The sequence below is a fragment of the Aythya fuligula genome, chromosome 3 (genome assembly GCF_009819795.1).
Source record: "Aythya fuligula isolate bAytFul2 chromosome 3, bAytFul2.pri, whole genome shotgun sequence".
Lineage (NCBI taxonomy): Eukaryota > Metazoa > Chordata > Aves > Anseriformes > Anatidae > Aythya > Aythya fuligula.
In genome coordinates, this window is record NC_045561.1 from 70,901,757 (window position 1) to 70,917,382 (window position 15,626).

The 15,626-nt window shown below is 43.3% G+C and overlaps 1 protein-coding gene across 1 annotated transcript; it reads right to left on the reverse strand.

Moving 5' to 3' along the window:
- Nucleotides 1-1,418: 1,418 nt before the first annotated feature.
- Nucleotides 1,419-11,972, reverse strand: CD164 (CD164 molecule). The gene is made up of 6 exons (XM_032184568.1): nucleotides 11,811-11,972; nucleotides 10,124-10,201; nucleotides 8,656-8,727; nucleotides 6,767-6,892; nucleotides 5,464-5,541; nucleotides 1,419-4,509 (listed from the first exon to the last, which is right to left on the reverse strand). Exons 1-6 carry the CDS (start codon nucleotides 11,908-11,910, stop codon nucleotides 4,358-4,360), a joined length of 606 nt encoding a protein of 201 aa, XP_032040459.1. The 5' UTR covers nucleotides 11,911-11,972; the 3' UTR covers nucleotides 1,419-4,357.
- Between the last annotated feature and the right edge of the window lie 3,654 nt (nucleotides 11,973-15,626).

Here is a 15,626-nt window from a genome sequence, read left to right on the forward strand (position 1 = left end):
CATCACCCAGGTCGCTGGATGCTTGTGGACGTGAGTAACAATACTCACCTCATTTATAAATAACCAAGGCTTAGGCATTATTATTTCATTCAAGTTGGCTGCTACTGTACTACACTAAAACAAGTCACAATATAAACAGAACGCTGTGGAATCAGTCATCAAATAACATGAGTTCTTTTTAAGGTGTGCCTTAAACGAATAAAAAGGGGGCTGGTAATTACATAAGGCCAGCTGTTGCTGAAGGAGTTATCAAATGTGATCATCACACATTCCAGGAACCAGAAGCCAATTTGGACGTAGAACAACATCCCCTACAAGAAGCACTTACATGCCACTGCAGTGGTAAAAAGGGAAGGGATGGCTCAGGATAATCGCAGCATCTTGATGTAATACTCCTCTGGGAGCTCGATACAGCAAAATTCAAAGATGAATTTTGAATGAGTGCTGCACCGACAGAAGGTTACCCTCCAAGAGCAGCAGTACCACAAGGCTAGTACTATAAGAAAAAGCAATCCTGCAAAGGCTTTCAGTGCTGCGCTGTGACAAATTTAATTCAGTGCTTGACTGCATGATGTAATGGGTAATTTTCTGGAAGGCACAATTTTAACACCTCAGGAAGCTCTAGGTTTCCTCCATTTCCATACAGCCTTTCCAGAAACAGTACTCAAGTTTTGCAGATTTCTCATATTTGACCGAGTTATGCCACCACTACCCTAGTGACACATTCGCACTTGACTACTCACAAAACCATCGAGGTCACAACGTGGAACTACCGAGGTTAGTTCACTGAGAGCTGGTGATGGTTTCAGTCAGCCTCTGACTACAGAACTGCACACCCTATGTTGGCTTTTTCAAGCATACTCTGACAATCACTCCCTAGCAAATATCCTTGCTCTCCTGATTACACAGAAAAGGCAATCAGATCCAGAGCAACCCCTTTTTCACGTAGGCAGGGATCTTAACATGAAGAAATGCTTTAACATGAACATTAACAGCTTGCCCAGAGCCACAGACTGCAGCCCCTCTTCCACCTTACAGGCAGCCAGCCAGTATTAGGAACTTTGCTACTGGAAAAAGGCACATTCAGCATTAGACTTACAGGTTGTCACAGGTGGAACATGTGACAAATACCTTGTTCTGACCCGACAGCCAAAGCACAACAGAGTTAATCTAACACAGCAAATTTCATCACCTAATTGAAAATTACTTTTCTGAGACAATTCTAAATCTGAATCTGTACTTTTGTACAAACCAAGTGCAAAGTTAACAACTTCGGAGAGCTAGATCAACTCTTCAAAGATTTTGTTTTCGCGCTTTCCCCAGTGTTTGACTGCTGTTGAAAACAGTTCTTATCTCCAGAAACTTGGCAGACTGTCCCCTCTGGGATTGCTCACATGAAAGAAAGTTTACAAGTAAAATTCCATTCAACAGCTTTTATTTATCAATTTGGTTTTGTGATTACAACTGTTTCAGTTTTCTTCCACTGAAGACAAAATAAACTTTTACAGCAACACTTGCAAAGAACATTCATAAGATAACAGCTTGATATTTGCACAATTGGCTTCGAGAAAAAGCCAGATAACTTGAAGAGTCACTACAGTTCAGTGCCTAAAATTGATTTAGGGGCAAATAAAACTACAGATCTATGAGCTACCTTCCACTTCAAAACAGAAGGCCGAGAAGAACTGCAAGTTGTTACTTCGGGTTATTTGCTAGTACACAGCACAAAGTAGCCAATACTGCAACTTCGCCAAGGAGTAATTTGCTTCTACAGTGAGGCAGCCAAGCACAGGGTGGAGACATACAACCCAGGCCCCCTCCCCACAGAGGGGAACAGGAAATGACCCCAGCTCCAACTCTGGAAGCTGTGGGTTATACCTCGGCAGCAAGGCTGATGAGCAAGCAATGCGCAACGCAGGCCTTCCAGAACACAGCTGAGCTGACGCAGTACAAGCTCGAGTTTTTCAGACTGGTATCTGTACGTGTCAGAGATCCTGGGTTTCCTAAAGTCTTGGAAAGTAGCCACTGCTGGCACCAAGAAAAAAAAATTTAGTAACTAAGGCAAGGTATCCTTTCTACCCTTTTAAACAAAATCAGAGGCAAAAGATTAAGCAATTTTAAGGCACTTGAAAATTATTTTTGTTTGCTTTATCAGCGTATTTTACAACCTAAATCAGAATCAGCATAGCTCATGAATAAGCATTTTAGCAACATATTACAAAGCAACAACTTTTTTTGGTGGCAACGTCTTCCATGCTATGAAGTGTTCTGTAGCGTTTTTCTGCAAGTTTCCGAAAAGATAGCCCTTGGAGGCAAAAATATATATATATATAACACACTACGAATACAGTTTGCTTTGCTGAGCTGAGGAGAACTCTGTCACACTTTAGGAGAGTATTTTGCTCACTTCAAAGCACAGAATACAAGCTCATGGATATCTTCTTAAACAAATAAAGGTAATAAAATAGTTCTGAGATAGGGAAAGGAGAGATTAAGTGATTTCACAATAAGGCCAAGGATATACCATCTAACCCACACACACTGTTGCTGGAAGCTGGCTGCTCACTTGTTTTAATAAACCTGAGCTGATTGTCTTAGGTTTGCTTAGAAAAACCACAAGCTCATGAACTCAAGGATACAGTACTGGTGAATAACCTTTGTATTTTGTAGTAATTTGAGTTTTCTATGCAGCACAACAGAAACAATGCCATTCAAACTAGAACATAAGAAAGCAACACCGTGCACTTAAGTGATCTGCAAATGAAGTGCACTTGATTTGCTTCGTGTCTAAGCTACACTGCCATGACTATTACCTGCATTAATGCTATCCTTTTGTTGCATTTCTGCCAAATTTAAGTCAGATCAGAGTTAGTAAGACAGTACTACAGATGATCAAGCAGTATCATGAAGAGCTACTCTCATGTGCTACACCCACTGTTTCATTTTATTTTTACTTCAGTTTTTCCTGTGGGGTTATCTTTGTGGGTCTTCAAGTAGGTCTACTTTGAAAATGACGTACCTTTGCTTACACTCAGATCACAGGGGTGATCCAGCCAAGGAGGGAAAAAAGAAAAAAAGGAAAGAAAAGCATTTGGCTGAGTAAGTTTTCTTAACCAGTTTCCTGCAGGGTCACACAAACCCGATACCAGGAATGAGGCTCATGGAAGATACAGCCCTGACACTACCAGGACTACAGCAATCCTGACTTGGATCAAATCAGCAGATCCTCTGACTACCCTTAATCGCTCCTGCAGCAAGCAGACACAGGAAGGTTTAAACACAAAAAAAAACTGAAATCAAGTTGCATTTGAATAAGGAAAGTCAGGATTTCCCCAAACACCAGTATTTCAAGTATAAATGGAAATCGTTGCCTTTTCACACAGGGAGTGAACTGTACTTTCTCTATCACTTCAGTTTTATGGTCTTTGCATGCCAGAACAAAAAGGTAAACGACTTACAGCTAGTTTGTAGCTGAACATTACTGTACCAAACTCCCTTCACCTGCAAACAAGGTCAGCAAGGGACAGTTATTCAATGCAGAAGATTTTGAAACTGGAATGCTTAAGTCACACATACTCCTTTCTCCTATATAAAGCTAGTACCTACTAAATTTTATTTATCTTTGATAGGTGAGACACTTTTACAGCCTGCTAATTTTTAGTCTTTTAAGGCACTAATCTTCATTTCCCCTTTACGAGCATTATCCATACATCCCCTCTCCACCTTCAACATTATCTGGGAAGGGCATGGGATTTCTGTTTGGAATGCATTATTTTGTCAGGCAACCTTTTATTTTTTTACTGTTTAAAAAAAAAAAAAAAAAAAAAAGAAAAAAGGGTTCTTTGATTCCACTATGAGACTATCTACTTCTACAATTTTGTTCACCTTTCTTGCAACACGCTGTGCAAGCCACAAGCTAGAATAAATGGTATTTCACTCCCTGAAATCAGTCACCAATAATTCACATCTTAATAAAACTGAAGGGACACTGTATCAAACGTTGATTAAATCAGCCTTCATAGGAAGTCATGAGATTGTCTACTCGAGACAGTGTTGCCACTGAGAAAGAGACTTTGAACATCTACATTTGGCATATCAAAAACAAAAGAAGTCCCACATCAGCAGCCATTAAAGAAAAGACAGCCATTAGAACCCATGCAGCATATTGCAAGTAATCCTGTTGGAGAGATTCATATTACCTCTTGCCAAGTATAATGGTGCAAAAATATTCTTTTGAAGTCTTCTCTTAGAAATTTAAAGGATATTATGAACTGCTGTCTTCCATGAGCAACAGAAAATATTTTGGTTCAGTGAACTACAGGTGTTGGGCTACTAGTCCATTATAAAGTGACAGGTCCTAAAGTGTGTGGTAGTTTCGGTCTTTTGACCTGCAGAATTTGTACAGAAAGAAAATAACGGCCTGCAGACCCAGAACAAGGACGATTCCACCGATGAAACTGGCAGCATCGAATGTAGACTTGCGTGAAGAAGGTGCAGGAGTCACAGTACCTGTCAAAGGACACAGAGCAGTTTGTGAGTGTACAATGCTTACAGCTTTACAGATTGTAGCGTTGGTGTGCTCCTGTTAAGATTACTCAGACAAAACATTTGAACACCAACAAAAACAAAATGTAAGAGTAAAGGTATGCCAGCAGCTGCATTTAGGTAAGTGACACTGAAATTTTAATTAAGCAATGTTTGTAAAAAAGATAGGGATATTTATAGCCAAGCTGCCTTGGACCTCAATGCTGAGCAAGTCCCAGCTGGACATTATTTGTACTTCAAAAAGCCAAAAGTTTTCCTCCTTTCCATAGTGTAATATAGATATGGTCAGTCAAAACCTATTTTCCATTTTTTCCTGCTTGCTCTTTTTTTGCCTAAATTTGCATTATCTCTCATCTACTATACTTTACTCTGGAAATTTTACTTTAAGAACTCAACTGAAGTCAAAACCCATGAATCTAGAAGTAACAGCCATCTGCTGATGGCTAGTTTTAAAGAGCTTCACCTCGCTAGAGCTTTTAATGGAACAGCATGTTCAGGACTAATACTGAAATAAAATACTACAACTTACTTATTCCCACCACTGGATGCACCCCACTATACATACACTTTAAAGAAAGGTATCCCATGCTACAAGTGAAAAATAAAACGTCTTCCAGAGGTAAGTCCTGCAGCTGAGTTTACAAATGACTTTCAGACATGCTATTAGAAGTGGCCAATTGATTTAGTTTGTCCAACACATTTCTGACACTTAACATTTCACCAATGAGCCTTGCTGGTTGGGCTATTATCTTGCTACATATATATATATATATATATATATATATATATATATATATATATATATATATAACTTCAGCAAAATTAAATTTGGTACAACATTAAAAGTACCTTTCAAGGCAACACTAACACCAATTTCTAAGTGTTTTATGCTTCAGCTATATTAATAATAGCCATTACCTGGAGTATGGGTTGTTGTGACTGGAGTAACGGTGGTTGAAGGCATAGGAGCATGTGTAGTTGCATTGGTGGTGTTAGCTGTTTGAGAGAAGAAAAATTCAGCACGTATCATAAGCTTCAAGAGCAAACCTTGCAAGTATTTAAGTTCTTAAATAAGTGATTTGCTTTGTTTCAGCAAGAATAGATTTTGATCTCAGACTATACCCCATCCAATTTACATGTTCAGCTGCATGGCATTAAGCAAAGTTTCCGCAACAAGGAATTATTTTTTTTTTAAACTTACAGCCTGACCATACCATTGTTATCCAAATATTTCAAGGCTCTCCGCAAATCAGAATAGTTTTTCACTTAGGCAGAAAACCCTTCTTTCAAACACTAACATAAATGTTATTTGAGTAAGAATCAGGACAGCTGCCTCAGGACAACTGAATCTGCATCAAGGTCAAGGATTTTCACTGAGTGGCCTTTAGACTCAGTATTTATTGTATTTAAGTAATTAAATGCACTATCTCTAGACAGGAGATAAACACCAAAAAATGTTTCCCAAAACCACTAACTGCCAACATCATAATTGGAATATGAGAACACTTCACCTGTAGCTAAACTGTCTCCTAAAAGCTCTTCACTTAATATGGAAATCTGGCTCTCTGACCTTCCCCATCCCACGATTAGTATTACTAAAAATTAATGACTATTCCGCTCTGTACCTAGGACAAATGCCAACATTTGTTCATTTACTGATAGGTAATCATCACCCCTCTGTACATTAAGCTGTTACGAGTCTAATCAAGTACAGCTCTTGTTACCCCCCAGCTGTTTTAAGGATCAGATGCTTTTAAAGACAAGATCTTAAGAACCTGACTGTTAAGACAGCAGCGTGTGAAAGAACAGAAGCTTTTGGACTGGGCAACAAAAAGTCAGGCTCGTAAGAACCCATGATTTGTGGAAATGACTAATGTAATTCAAACAACTACCACTGAGCCAATTCTTAATTATATCGGAAGGAAAAAATTCTCTGTCATAGTTTATACAATCCACTTCTTCCAAGCCTTGGGACCATTCCTGTATTCCACGCCTCAGATGTTAAGCAGTCATGCTACTACAGTGAGCTGCAGAAAAAGCCCTTGTCCTTGTTTTCCTTCACTAAGCCCTAGCTTACTGCCATTCTATGTTGAACAGAGGCAATCCTAGCAAGGCATACTGCATTCTAATTGCCACTACAGTTTCCAGTTAAAGCAGCAGTTTACTAAGTGATCCTGTGCGTCCACTCATCGCTTCACCGGGTCATGCTCCTTCATATTACCTATAGTAGGATGAGCTGTGATAGCAGAAGTTGTTGTGGTAGCATTGGAAGACTCTGTAGTAGAATTGGAAGGTGGTGTCGTGGTATTGGATGACGATGTAGTAGCGGGAGGAGCAGTTGTAAGAACTATGAAAGAATAAGAAGTTACATTAAAATCATCAGCAACAGTATTTAACAGAAGAACAGTAGCAGGCAGAGTTTTAGGGACTCTGAATTCTTCTGTAGTTCTGGTTTGTAATTTCTAGCCAGCTGAACTAACAATCTTGTGAACTAAGCACAAGTTGCATAAATGAATACATGTAGACTTTGTCACAGGCAGTGCAATCAACCCAGTGCTCAGCCTGGGTGCAAATTAGAATGCAAGATCCCTGTTGACTATGGCAACTCAGGCTCCTCAAAGCAAACAGAAAGTAGAACAGCCCTCCTGGACAACCACAAACTGCGCAGGTTTTACACAACACAGAAGTAGGTAATCAGTACTGCTTCCTGACCTCACTGCTCAGAAAAGCAAACCTGACCTACCAAGGTCAACCAGAAAGCAGAGTGGTTAGACAGCTGAAGCTGGGGGGATGGGAACTAGGACATCCTCAACAGTTTGACAGCCTCTGTTCTGAAGGCTGTGGCTAGTATAGGCGTAAAAAAAAAAAAAAAAAAACTAGCAGAAAAACCTGCGAAGCCTTCTACAATTTACTGTATTAACTGAGCTAATCCCACACGGACAGGACTTGATCACACTATGAACACTCAGACCTGAGCTTCCTGAGGGAATACCATTATGTCCAGAAGCCTTTAGAGCTCAGAGTCATTTAATATTTTTTGGCATCTTGAAGCAGTTTGGCATGGTGGGAAACCAGAGCAGCCTGATTTTAGAGAGACATCAGAATCTACGCCTGGCCTCAAGCCAGTTTAGCACCACCTTAATATACTTCCATGTCAACCCGCCGCAGAGGTAGTGCTGAGCCAAGCCACTGGCTCATTAGGAGCTCCCATCCATCCACGTTAGTGATTGACATCACTAATTTAACTCTTCCATGGTGCCTATTAAAACCGAGCCCTTGCTTGTACAACAGGAGGAACCAGCCATAGCTGGGCAGCGGGGAGGAGGCTGGTGAGGAGAGCCTCCCTTCCCCAGCCACCTGTATCAGAGCTGACTGAGTTCTGCTGCCTTACAGCCAAGTGACCCAGGTACTCCTGCCCCTCAGCCTCACAGGACATGAGGTGAGGCACAGGACTACACTGCCACCGTACCCATTTACAGCCCCGCTGTCCACTGCTGGCTAACCCACACACAACACGAGGCCTGCTGTAACCATCACAGTCAAGCTATTTGGGATAAGCCACCTTCCAGCTACCGTGGGTAATGCAGAGTACCGGTACCATTTTAGAAACAATACCGAAGTTCAAGCCTGGCAGAATTACTTCTGACTGGCCACTGCCACCACAAGATAGCCTACAGGTATGTTTCTAAGTTTCCCCTTCCCATTTACTACTTCTCAGACAAAGCTGAGAATTTACCATGTGAAAATTTTTGTTTAATATGAAACTTACTCTCTTGAGGATAGTGCTAAGCTCCTAAACAGGATAGGCTCCATCTAACAGGAAATTTCACCCATTTTAATACAAGAAAACAGGGCACTAGCTGAGGAGACATCTATTAAAATACATCAAGCTTCTTGAAACAACATCGGTAGCAGTTACTGAACATGTAATAGAATTGTGTATTTTTATGTCACATCATCGGTTTAAGCTGGAAGCAAAGGGCTTATTTACATACTCGTGCGAGCATATGTAAATTGTAGAAGTCATTAACAAAGGTCACCACGTTAAGGAGTTGCAGATGAGACTGCTTCACTTTAAACAACCTAGAAGCAAAATATCTAAGTACTTACGTGAACAATCTTCAATCGTACATTCATTATACTTTGAGCTGTTTACTTCTGCTCTTTTTACACAGGTATAGTCTGTCAGAAAAGGAAAGAACAAGTTCTAAATACTTTTTTTTATATTAAAAAAAAAAAAAAAGCTCTGCTACTGTAGATATTCTTAAATGCTAATAAACTGTTCCCAGGATAAACTAAGTATCTTCTAGGTAGGATAACATTAAAACCACTTCAATATGCAGGACCTCAGTCTTATATTAAAAGTTACAGAAGTTTTCGTACATTCTTCCACTAGTTACTCTACTGCTCAACATTTAAGCACTATACATACTTGATTAAAGCCCATTTTGCAGTAACAGTAGAGCCTGACACTTCCTTATAGCCTATAAAGATTCAGCAGTGTTTCTACTATTTGTTACACTTTTCAAGTTAAATATTTTGCTTCTCTGTGGAAACAGTATAGAATTCTTACTGTCTTAAATTCTCCACGCAAGCACAACTTAGTTCCACCTTTTCAATAGACCCATGACCTTGTAACTGTTTAAGGCATCTGTTTCTTGTTCATTGTCTGCACTTTCCTCGACTCAGATTTATTCTCTGCCCTCAAAGAAGTTACTTCAAACACCTGAGAGATCTGCCTGCTGGTCAGACAGTACATGCAGTGCACCTTCCTGCAGGACGTTTGTACCGGACAAGTAACTTATAAATTCTTTTCATCAGTTCTGAACCATCCTCTGCATTCATACATACTCTATCCACAAGAACATTATTACAGCCAAGCCGTTCTGTTTTCTTATTCTACCTATATCCACCTCACAAAGTGTACACGATCCTCCTGAGCACTACTTCTGTAGCCTTCATATGCCTTTGTCAACAGCAGCTTTATCTCCTCTACAAGAGGTCACCTAGAAGTATTTACATCCACCTCCCCAACAATGTGGAAAACAAAGTTCTGACCGAGGCCAGCAAGTGCCCTGTATTCTTTTTGACTCTACTACGTCCCCTTCAGTGGGTTGCAACTCTTACTTTTAGGAACACTGCTCTTAACTGATCTTATTTATGGATTCCTTTCCCTGACTGCATTTCAGTTCAGGCGCAGTGTCTGTGACCAGGTCTATGGCACAGCATCAAAAGGGGCCGCACCGGGATGCACCTGCATGTCACAGCCCGCTTGTGACCTGACCCCTTAACAATAAGCTCAAGTGACCAGTTTGTTCTGCTGACGTTCTGGAAAACGTTAGCAGATTCAGATAGCAGCAGCAGATTCAGATCAGAAGCCTTACAAATCTGGGCTTATTCTGAACATTTTCAATTGTCTCACAGAAGAACTTCAAATTTACTGAATAACAGATACAAATTATGAATTCTTCCTCCATTAGGTTATCAAACAGAACAACGTATTTCCTGTAGTGAACATCAATACAGAAAAAATACATCTAGTTGGATTAAAGGATTTGCTTCATGTAGTCTTACTTACTTGTCTCTGCACACTTCACCCACTGGCAGTCATGTGTGTTGTTACATGAAACACAGGTAGAAAAGTTTCCACAGGTGTCTGAAAAGAAGAAACAGATAACTGGTTAGGTCAAAAGTAGCACTGTAAGAGAGCAACTTCACCCATGGAAACAGTCCTTAGGATGATATTTCCATTGATACTTCTCACGTATCAACGCCCTGGGTTAAGGCACAACCATTCTCACTGAACTAACTGCTCCTAAAAGCTGCAATTTGTGAATGTATCTGACGAGACAAATACATTTCCCTCCCAACACTACTGATACTCCAAAACCAGACCTCACATACACACTGAGAATATGCCTCAAATAATCTCTCATTATAGTCAACCTGGACAGACAACAGAAAATATACTGCTCTAATTGAAGCTACCAAAGTAGCTAATTGAAACCTCCCATGGCAAAAGCTTGGTTCCTTTTGATTATGGATCTGTTAATACAGCCAACTATGAAAAAAAATAAATAAATAAGAGAGAATCCTGCAGTAGAAAGCAGCTGATTTAGGGGAAATAAAGACACCGGCTTCGAGGACTTCACATACAAGTGCACATAAAGGAAAGCAGAAACAGTAAATCTATCCCCATTTTGATCACAGCAGAAGCCAGCAACCCAACCAGTCGGGCTGCTTTTTTTAATGTCAATCTGAGCCACACATTGTCCTCTCGAAACCACAATGTCAACACGTCCAGTGTCTGGATCAAACAAATTCTCCCAATCTACAATTTCACTGCATTAGTTTTGAATAAGACTTAGTCACACGCTCATCGCATTCAGACAACACACGGCTCTTTGCACCACAGCCTCCAACACGTTCCACGCACATTTCCACCTCCTCCAGGCACCGATGGATGACCTCTCGCCTCTCTCTGCTCACCAGCGAAGGGAGCTTGGCTGTTTGTGGATTTTTGGCAATCGAAACAAGCAGATGATAACCAGAAAGGGATCGACTCTCTGCCTTCAGTATTCTGGGGATTTGAATCATGCCTGAATGCTGCTGGACCTTCTGTTGGGTACGGCAGGATCGGGCTAGGAATACCAGTGCTATTTCTTTATGCTTCTTAGAAGCAATGAGATGTAACAAGATCTTTGCCTGTTCGTTTCAGTGAGGGATATGACAGTCTTAGCACAATTAAGTGGCAAATGGTGCCACTTAAACCACTCCGTTGGGTATATGGCCATTCCTCGCTACGAGCTCCCAGATCAAAGCCGCTTTTTTCCAGCTATCAGGCACAGCTTCGCGTCTGCCAAACAAACAACGTCCACCTTTGGGACCCCCTCGCTGGTTCTGACCGAGACCTGGCACAGCCCACAGGCTCATACCCGGCGCCTCAGGACCTCCAGTCTCCCTTCAAACCTCCCCAAACCTCCCCCGGGGAAGCACCCTGTGCCTTTCAGCACCCGCTAGGAAGCCTTCACGACACGGGGCCACCCCCGGGGGGCCGGGGCAGCCCTGAGGGGCCCCGCGGGCGGCCGAGCGCCCCACAGCGACCGGCACCGGGCGGGGAAGGGGAGGGGAGGAGGGGAAGAGGGGAGGGGAGGGGCTGCCCCGTCAGCAGCGGGGAGGGGAAGGGAAAGGAAGGGAAGGGAAAGGAAGGGAAAGGAAGGGAAGGGGGGGAGAAAGAAGCGGGGGGGAGGGCGTGAGGCACTCACCAGCGGCCTCACGCGCCCAACGGCTCCGCGCGCCGCCCGCGGCCAGGCAGAGGGCGGCCAGCAAGAGGGCGGCCAGCGGGAGCGCGGCTCCCCGGCCCATGGCGGCGGCGCTTCCCTTCTTCCCTTCTCCTTTCCCTTCTCCTTTCCTTTCCCTTCCTTCTTCTCTTGCCCTCAGCCCCTCCGCGCTCCGCTCCCGCCGCCGCCGCGCACCCTCTGAGCGCCGCCGCCGCCGCCGGGCCCCGCCTCGCCCCGGCCGCGTCACGCCCCGCCCGCCGTCAAGGGGCGGCCGTTGGGCGGGTAACGGCTGCCCCAACCGCCGCCGTGGCCCCCTCAGCCTGCCACAGGGCTTCTCGTCTCGCTGCTGAGGAGATTTCTCCCCCTCTCCCCGCGTTGTTCTTCCCCCCCTCAGGCGGCGTTTGCCCTCTGCGAATAAAAAAATGTCTGAAAAAATGGCTTGCGCGACGCCGACGCAGGCAGATGGTGGGAAGCCGAGGCGAAGAGATGTGGTGCTCCTCACGCAGGGGAGCCCGGCTGCGGTGCTGATCCAGGAAAAGTGCCGGCAGAGTGAAAGACGAAAAGATAAAATCGGGAAAATTCTCCCGTTCCTCTTAAGCATGAGCCGGGCTTGCGCACTACAGGGGAGGAGGCAGCCAAATAAACTTCTGGCTTAATCCTCCATTTTAGTGTCTTGCCAGAAGGTGCTGTATTGCCACGAGACCCATACAGCATCGGGAGCTTTCAGGCGAGCCGCCTGTCGGGGTTACTGGGCAATGACAACAGGATTTGGGTTTGGGGTGGTCCTGTGTGGAGCCAGGGCTTGGACTCGATGATCCTCGTGGGTCCCCTCCAAGCGGGGATATTCTGTGATTCTGTGACTGCTGATAACATAATTTGGGTGAAGAAAGTTCTGTGCTGTCATCTGTCGGGGTGCGTAGGATGTCTCACGCTTTGCCTTTCTGTGAAGAAGCCTCACAGAGGAAACAGAAAAGCAAAAGAAACAGCAGACAAAATGAGTTTTGTGGTATAAAGGGGCACCTCCTAGATGGCGGGATGACCTGACACGTCTTGTTGGCTGTGAATTTTACGGCATTCCAACTCCTTTCAGGAAGGTAACAAAGGCAGAGAAGTCGCGCCACCTCAGCGACCTTTCGGTCTGCACATGCCGGTGTGACACAGCTCGGTTATTCCCTCAGTATGATTACAGTTGCTGGGTCCTTAATGAGAAGAAATAGACTCCACATCCATTATTTAAATACCATGTTTCTGTTATGGCTTTGACTCAGCAGCACGTAAAATAAGCTGTGGAGCAGCATAAATAGATATTGCAGCACTGCCGAAACGGCAGCTGAAGCCGGGAGTTCCTCATGGCTCCTGCACATCCCTTCTGGCCGTGCCGCAGGGGTGCCTGTCCTGTTGGGACAAGGACCAAGGACCTGCTGGCATCCTGCCGGCCTTGATTCACTGGGTCAGTCCCTCGTAATTTCCCTAGGCATCAGGCGTTATTTGAACTCGCGTTTTTCCCTTTTTGCAGCTCTTGGGGGGTTACGGTATTCAATGTGTTTTCAGCAGTGAATAATAGGGTGTTTGGTGTTATGAGTGGCAGGAGGACAGCAATCTTTTTAAACTGCAAGCAAACAGGATATATGCTAAGTGTGATTGTTAAAAGATGACTGATAAAAAATAGCGTGTACATATTTGGAAAACCAGAGAGAAAATGAAGTGAATGAAACCAAACAAACCCAAGACTACCAGCAGGGCAAGAATTACAGCTACAGCTTGTCTCCACAAGTGAGTGAAAATATGTCTGTCCTGTAATCCTGGGGGCTGGTGGCAATCCAAGTGAATGATAAATGTGGTTTGCCTGTTTTTTCTTAAAGTCAGCATCTCGGGACTTTGTTGAGGAATATGGTCAGCAGGATCACGGCAGTCGGGGTTGTTGTTGTTGGATTTAAAATACCAGACTCATCACTGTATTCATTTCTCGTTACGCCGTTATATACTTAGTGGTCAGTAAGGCATTTACCTCTGCTTTGAATGTCAGGACGCAAGCACTGTGTTACTGGAAACGTATGCAAAGCACTTGGCAGAAATGGATCAAGCCTAAGGGTCTGCAGATGTCCATTTTAGGGAAGCACATTTTAAATGTAGTGAATGCCCAGGAATTGCAGCGGATCACCCTCTGCATCTGCTGGTGCTGGGCAAGACAATAATGACAGGGCTTTGAAGAGGTGCCAGGGGAGCCGACCGCAGTCTGGGATGGTGGCAATGAATAAAACAAAATGTAGCAGATAAACTGAAGGGAACATGTGTTCGTTTCAGTTTGCAAACATTTCTGTTTGTTTCAAAAGTGTTATCACACCTGCGTGGTTTTGACAGGGAAAATACAGCATCCAAAGTGGCTTTGCGGTACTTCATACCATTACAAATTGGTGCATTGTTGGAATCTGCAAAATGATTTTCTAACCTTTGTAACCTTTCAGAAATATTGCTGGTACTTTGACTCCCGTGCTCAGAGCCTGCTAACCTGAGCTAATCCTCGTGCAGAGAGGCGGGTAGGATTGCAAAACCTGCCGTGAAGGTGCACCCGATCAGGGCTGGATACAGCCCCATGGCACGTGCTTTGATTGAGGTTAACAAGATGAACAAGAGCCTTTCTTTACTGTTTCACTGTTCATCACCCAGAGCTCCTTAGGCGTATCCTACTTGCAGGAACTGGGGGACCAGAGCCAAAGGACACATTCTTTTAGGTGCCCTCCTCAATACTGGATGAAAGATTTTGCCACAATTTTTCTGGCAGAGTGTCCTTCCCGACCAATGCGAATACAGTAATTGTGGCTTGCCTGCAGGATCCTTATGCCTGAAATTCAAGACGTATCCTGTATGTCATGCATCCAGCCATCATGCTTTCTGTCAGGGCTCTGACCTTTGGCACGGGATCAGCTTTCTGATGCCTGACGCAATCAGGTGCTTGTCTGCCCTGCGGGATCCTGAACATTGCCCGTCTGTGGGGCGCGAGCTCCCGTGCCCTGCCTGCTGCTCTCAGCTCAGGCTGTTTGGACTCAAAGCACACGCTGTAATTTCCTTACAAATCAAAGAATTGTCCTTTTAGAATTTTCTTCTATAACCTGCAGAATTAAAACTACTTTTCTAACTTTCATCTTCAAATATTTAAACAATTTAAAGTCCTTGCAAGAAATATGAACCACTAACCTGCATCCCAACACTGAGCTTTGAAGCCATATCTTTTTATAGCATTTTCTCTACTGCTTATGAAAAGTAATCTGTCAGGACATATATTGTTTTATGAAGAAAACATAACAGCATATTTTTGCCTTTGGCACAGAACTATGAAGTGAAAATAATTATTCTCTAGGCAGTTTAATTGATCTGAAATGTTCCTACAGAAGACTTGGTCCGTGTATAGATTTCAGAACTCTTTAGAAAATAAAAGGAGAAAATGTGTTGACAGCTCCTTAGCTAGCTGAAGACGTATATGTGTATTTTAGGCTAAAGAATATTTTTGTTTGTACCATAGATAAAGAAAAATCTGAATTTCTTTGCTAAAATTAAGATGTTCGTTATACCCCCTCAGAGCATGTGGGATCACGCTAAGTCTACACCCTCTTAATGCATTAAGTTGAACACTGGGTAAGCGATTTGTTAAATTCATCCCCAGTTAGCAAAGAAACTTTGGCACGTTGCTATTCCTGAAATCCACAGGCTTAAGCTCAGACAAAACTGGGCCCCTCCTAATGCTTTGCTAATTCCACCTTTCCCATCTTACGCTGGCCTTGTTTTGCAGATTTGAGTGGCTCA

Bases quoted from the DNA above. Each gene is read 5' to 3' on its own strand.
- CD164 (XM_032184568.1), bottom strand. From the start codon at position 11,910: ATGGGCCGGGGAGCCGCGCTCCCGCTGGCCGCCCTCTTGCTGGCCGCC. The intron at 8,728-10,123 runs GTAAGTAAGACT...CTTTTCTGACAG, and splicing joins GGTGAAGTGTGCAGAGACAA to ACTATACCTGTGTAAAAAGA. The intron at 5,542-6,766 runs GTAATATGAAGG...TCTCTCAAACAG, and splicing joins CACAGCTCATCCTACTATAG to CTAACACCACCAATGCAACT.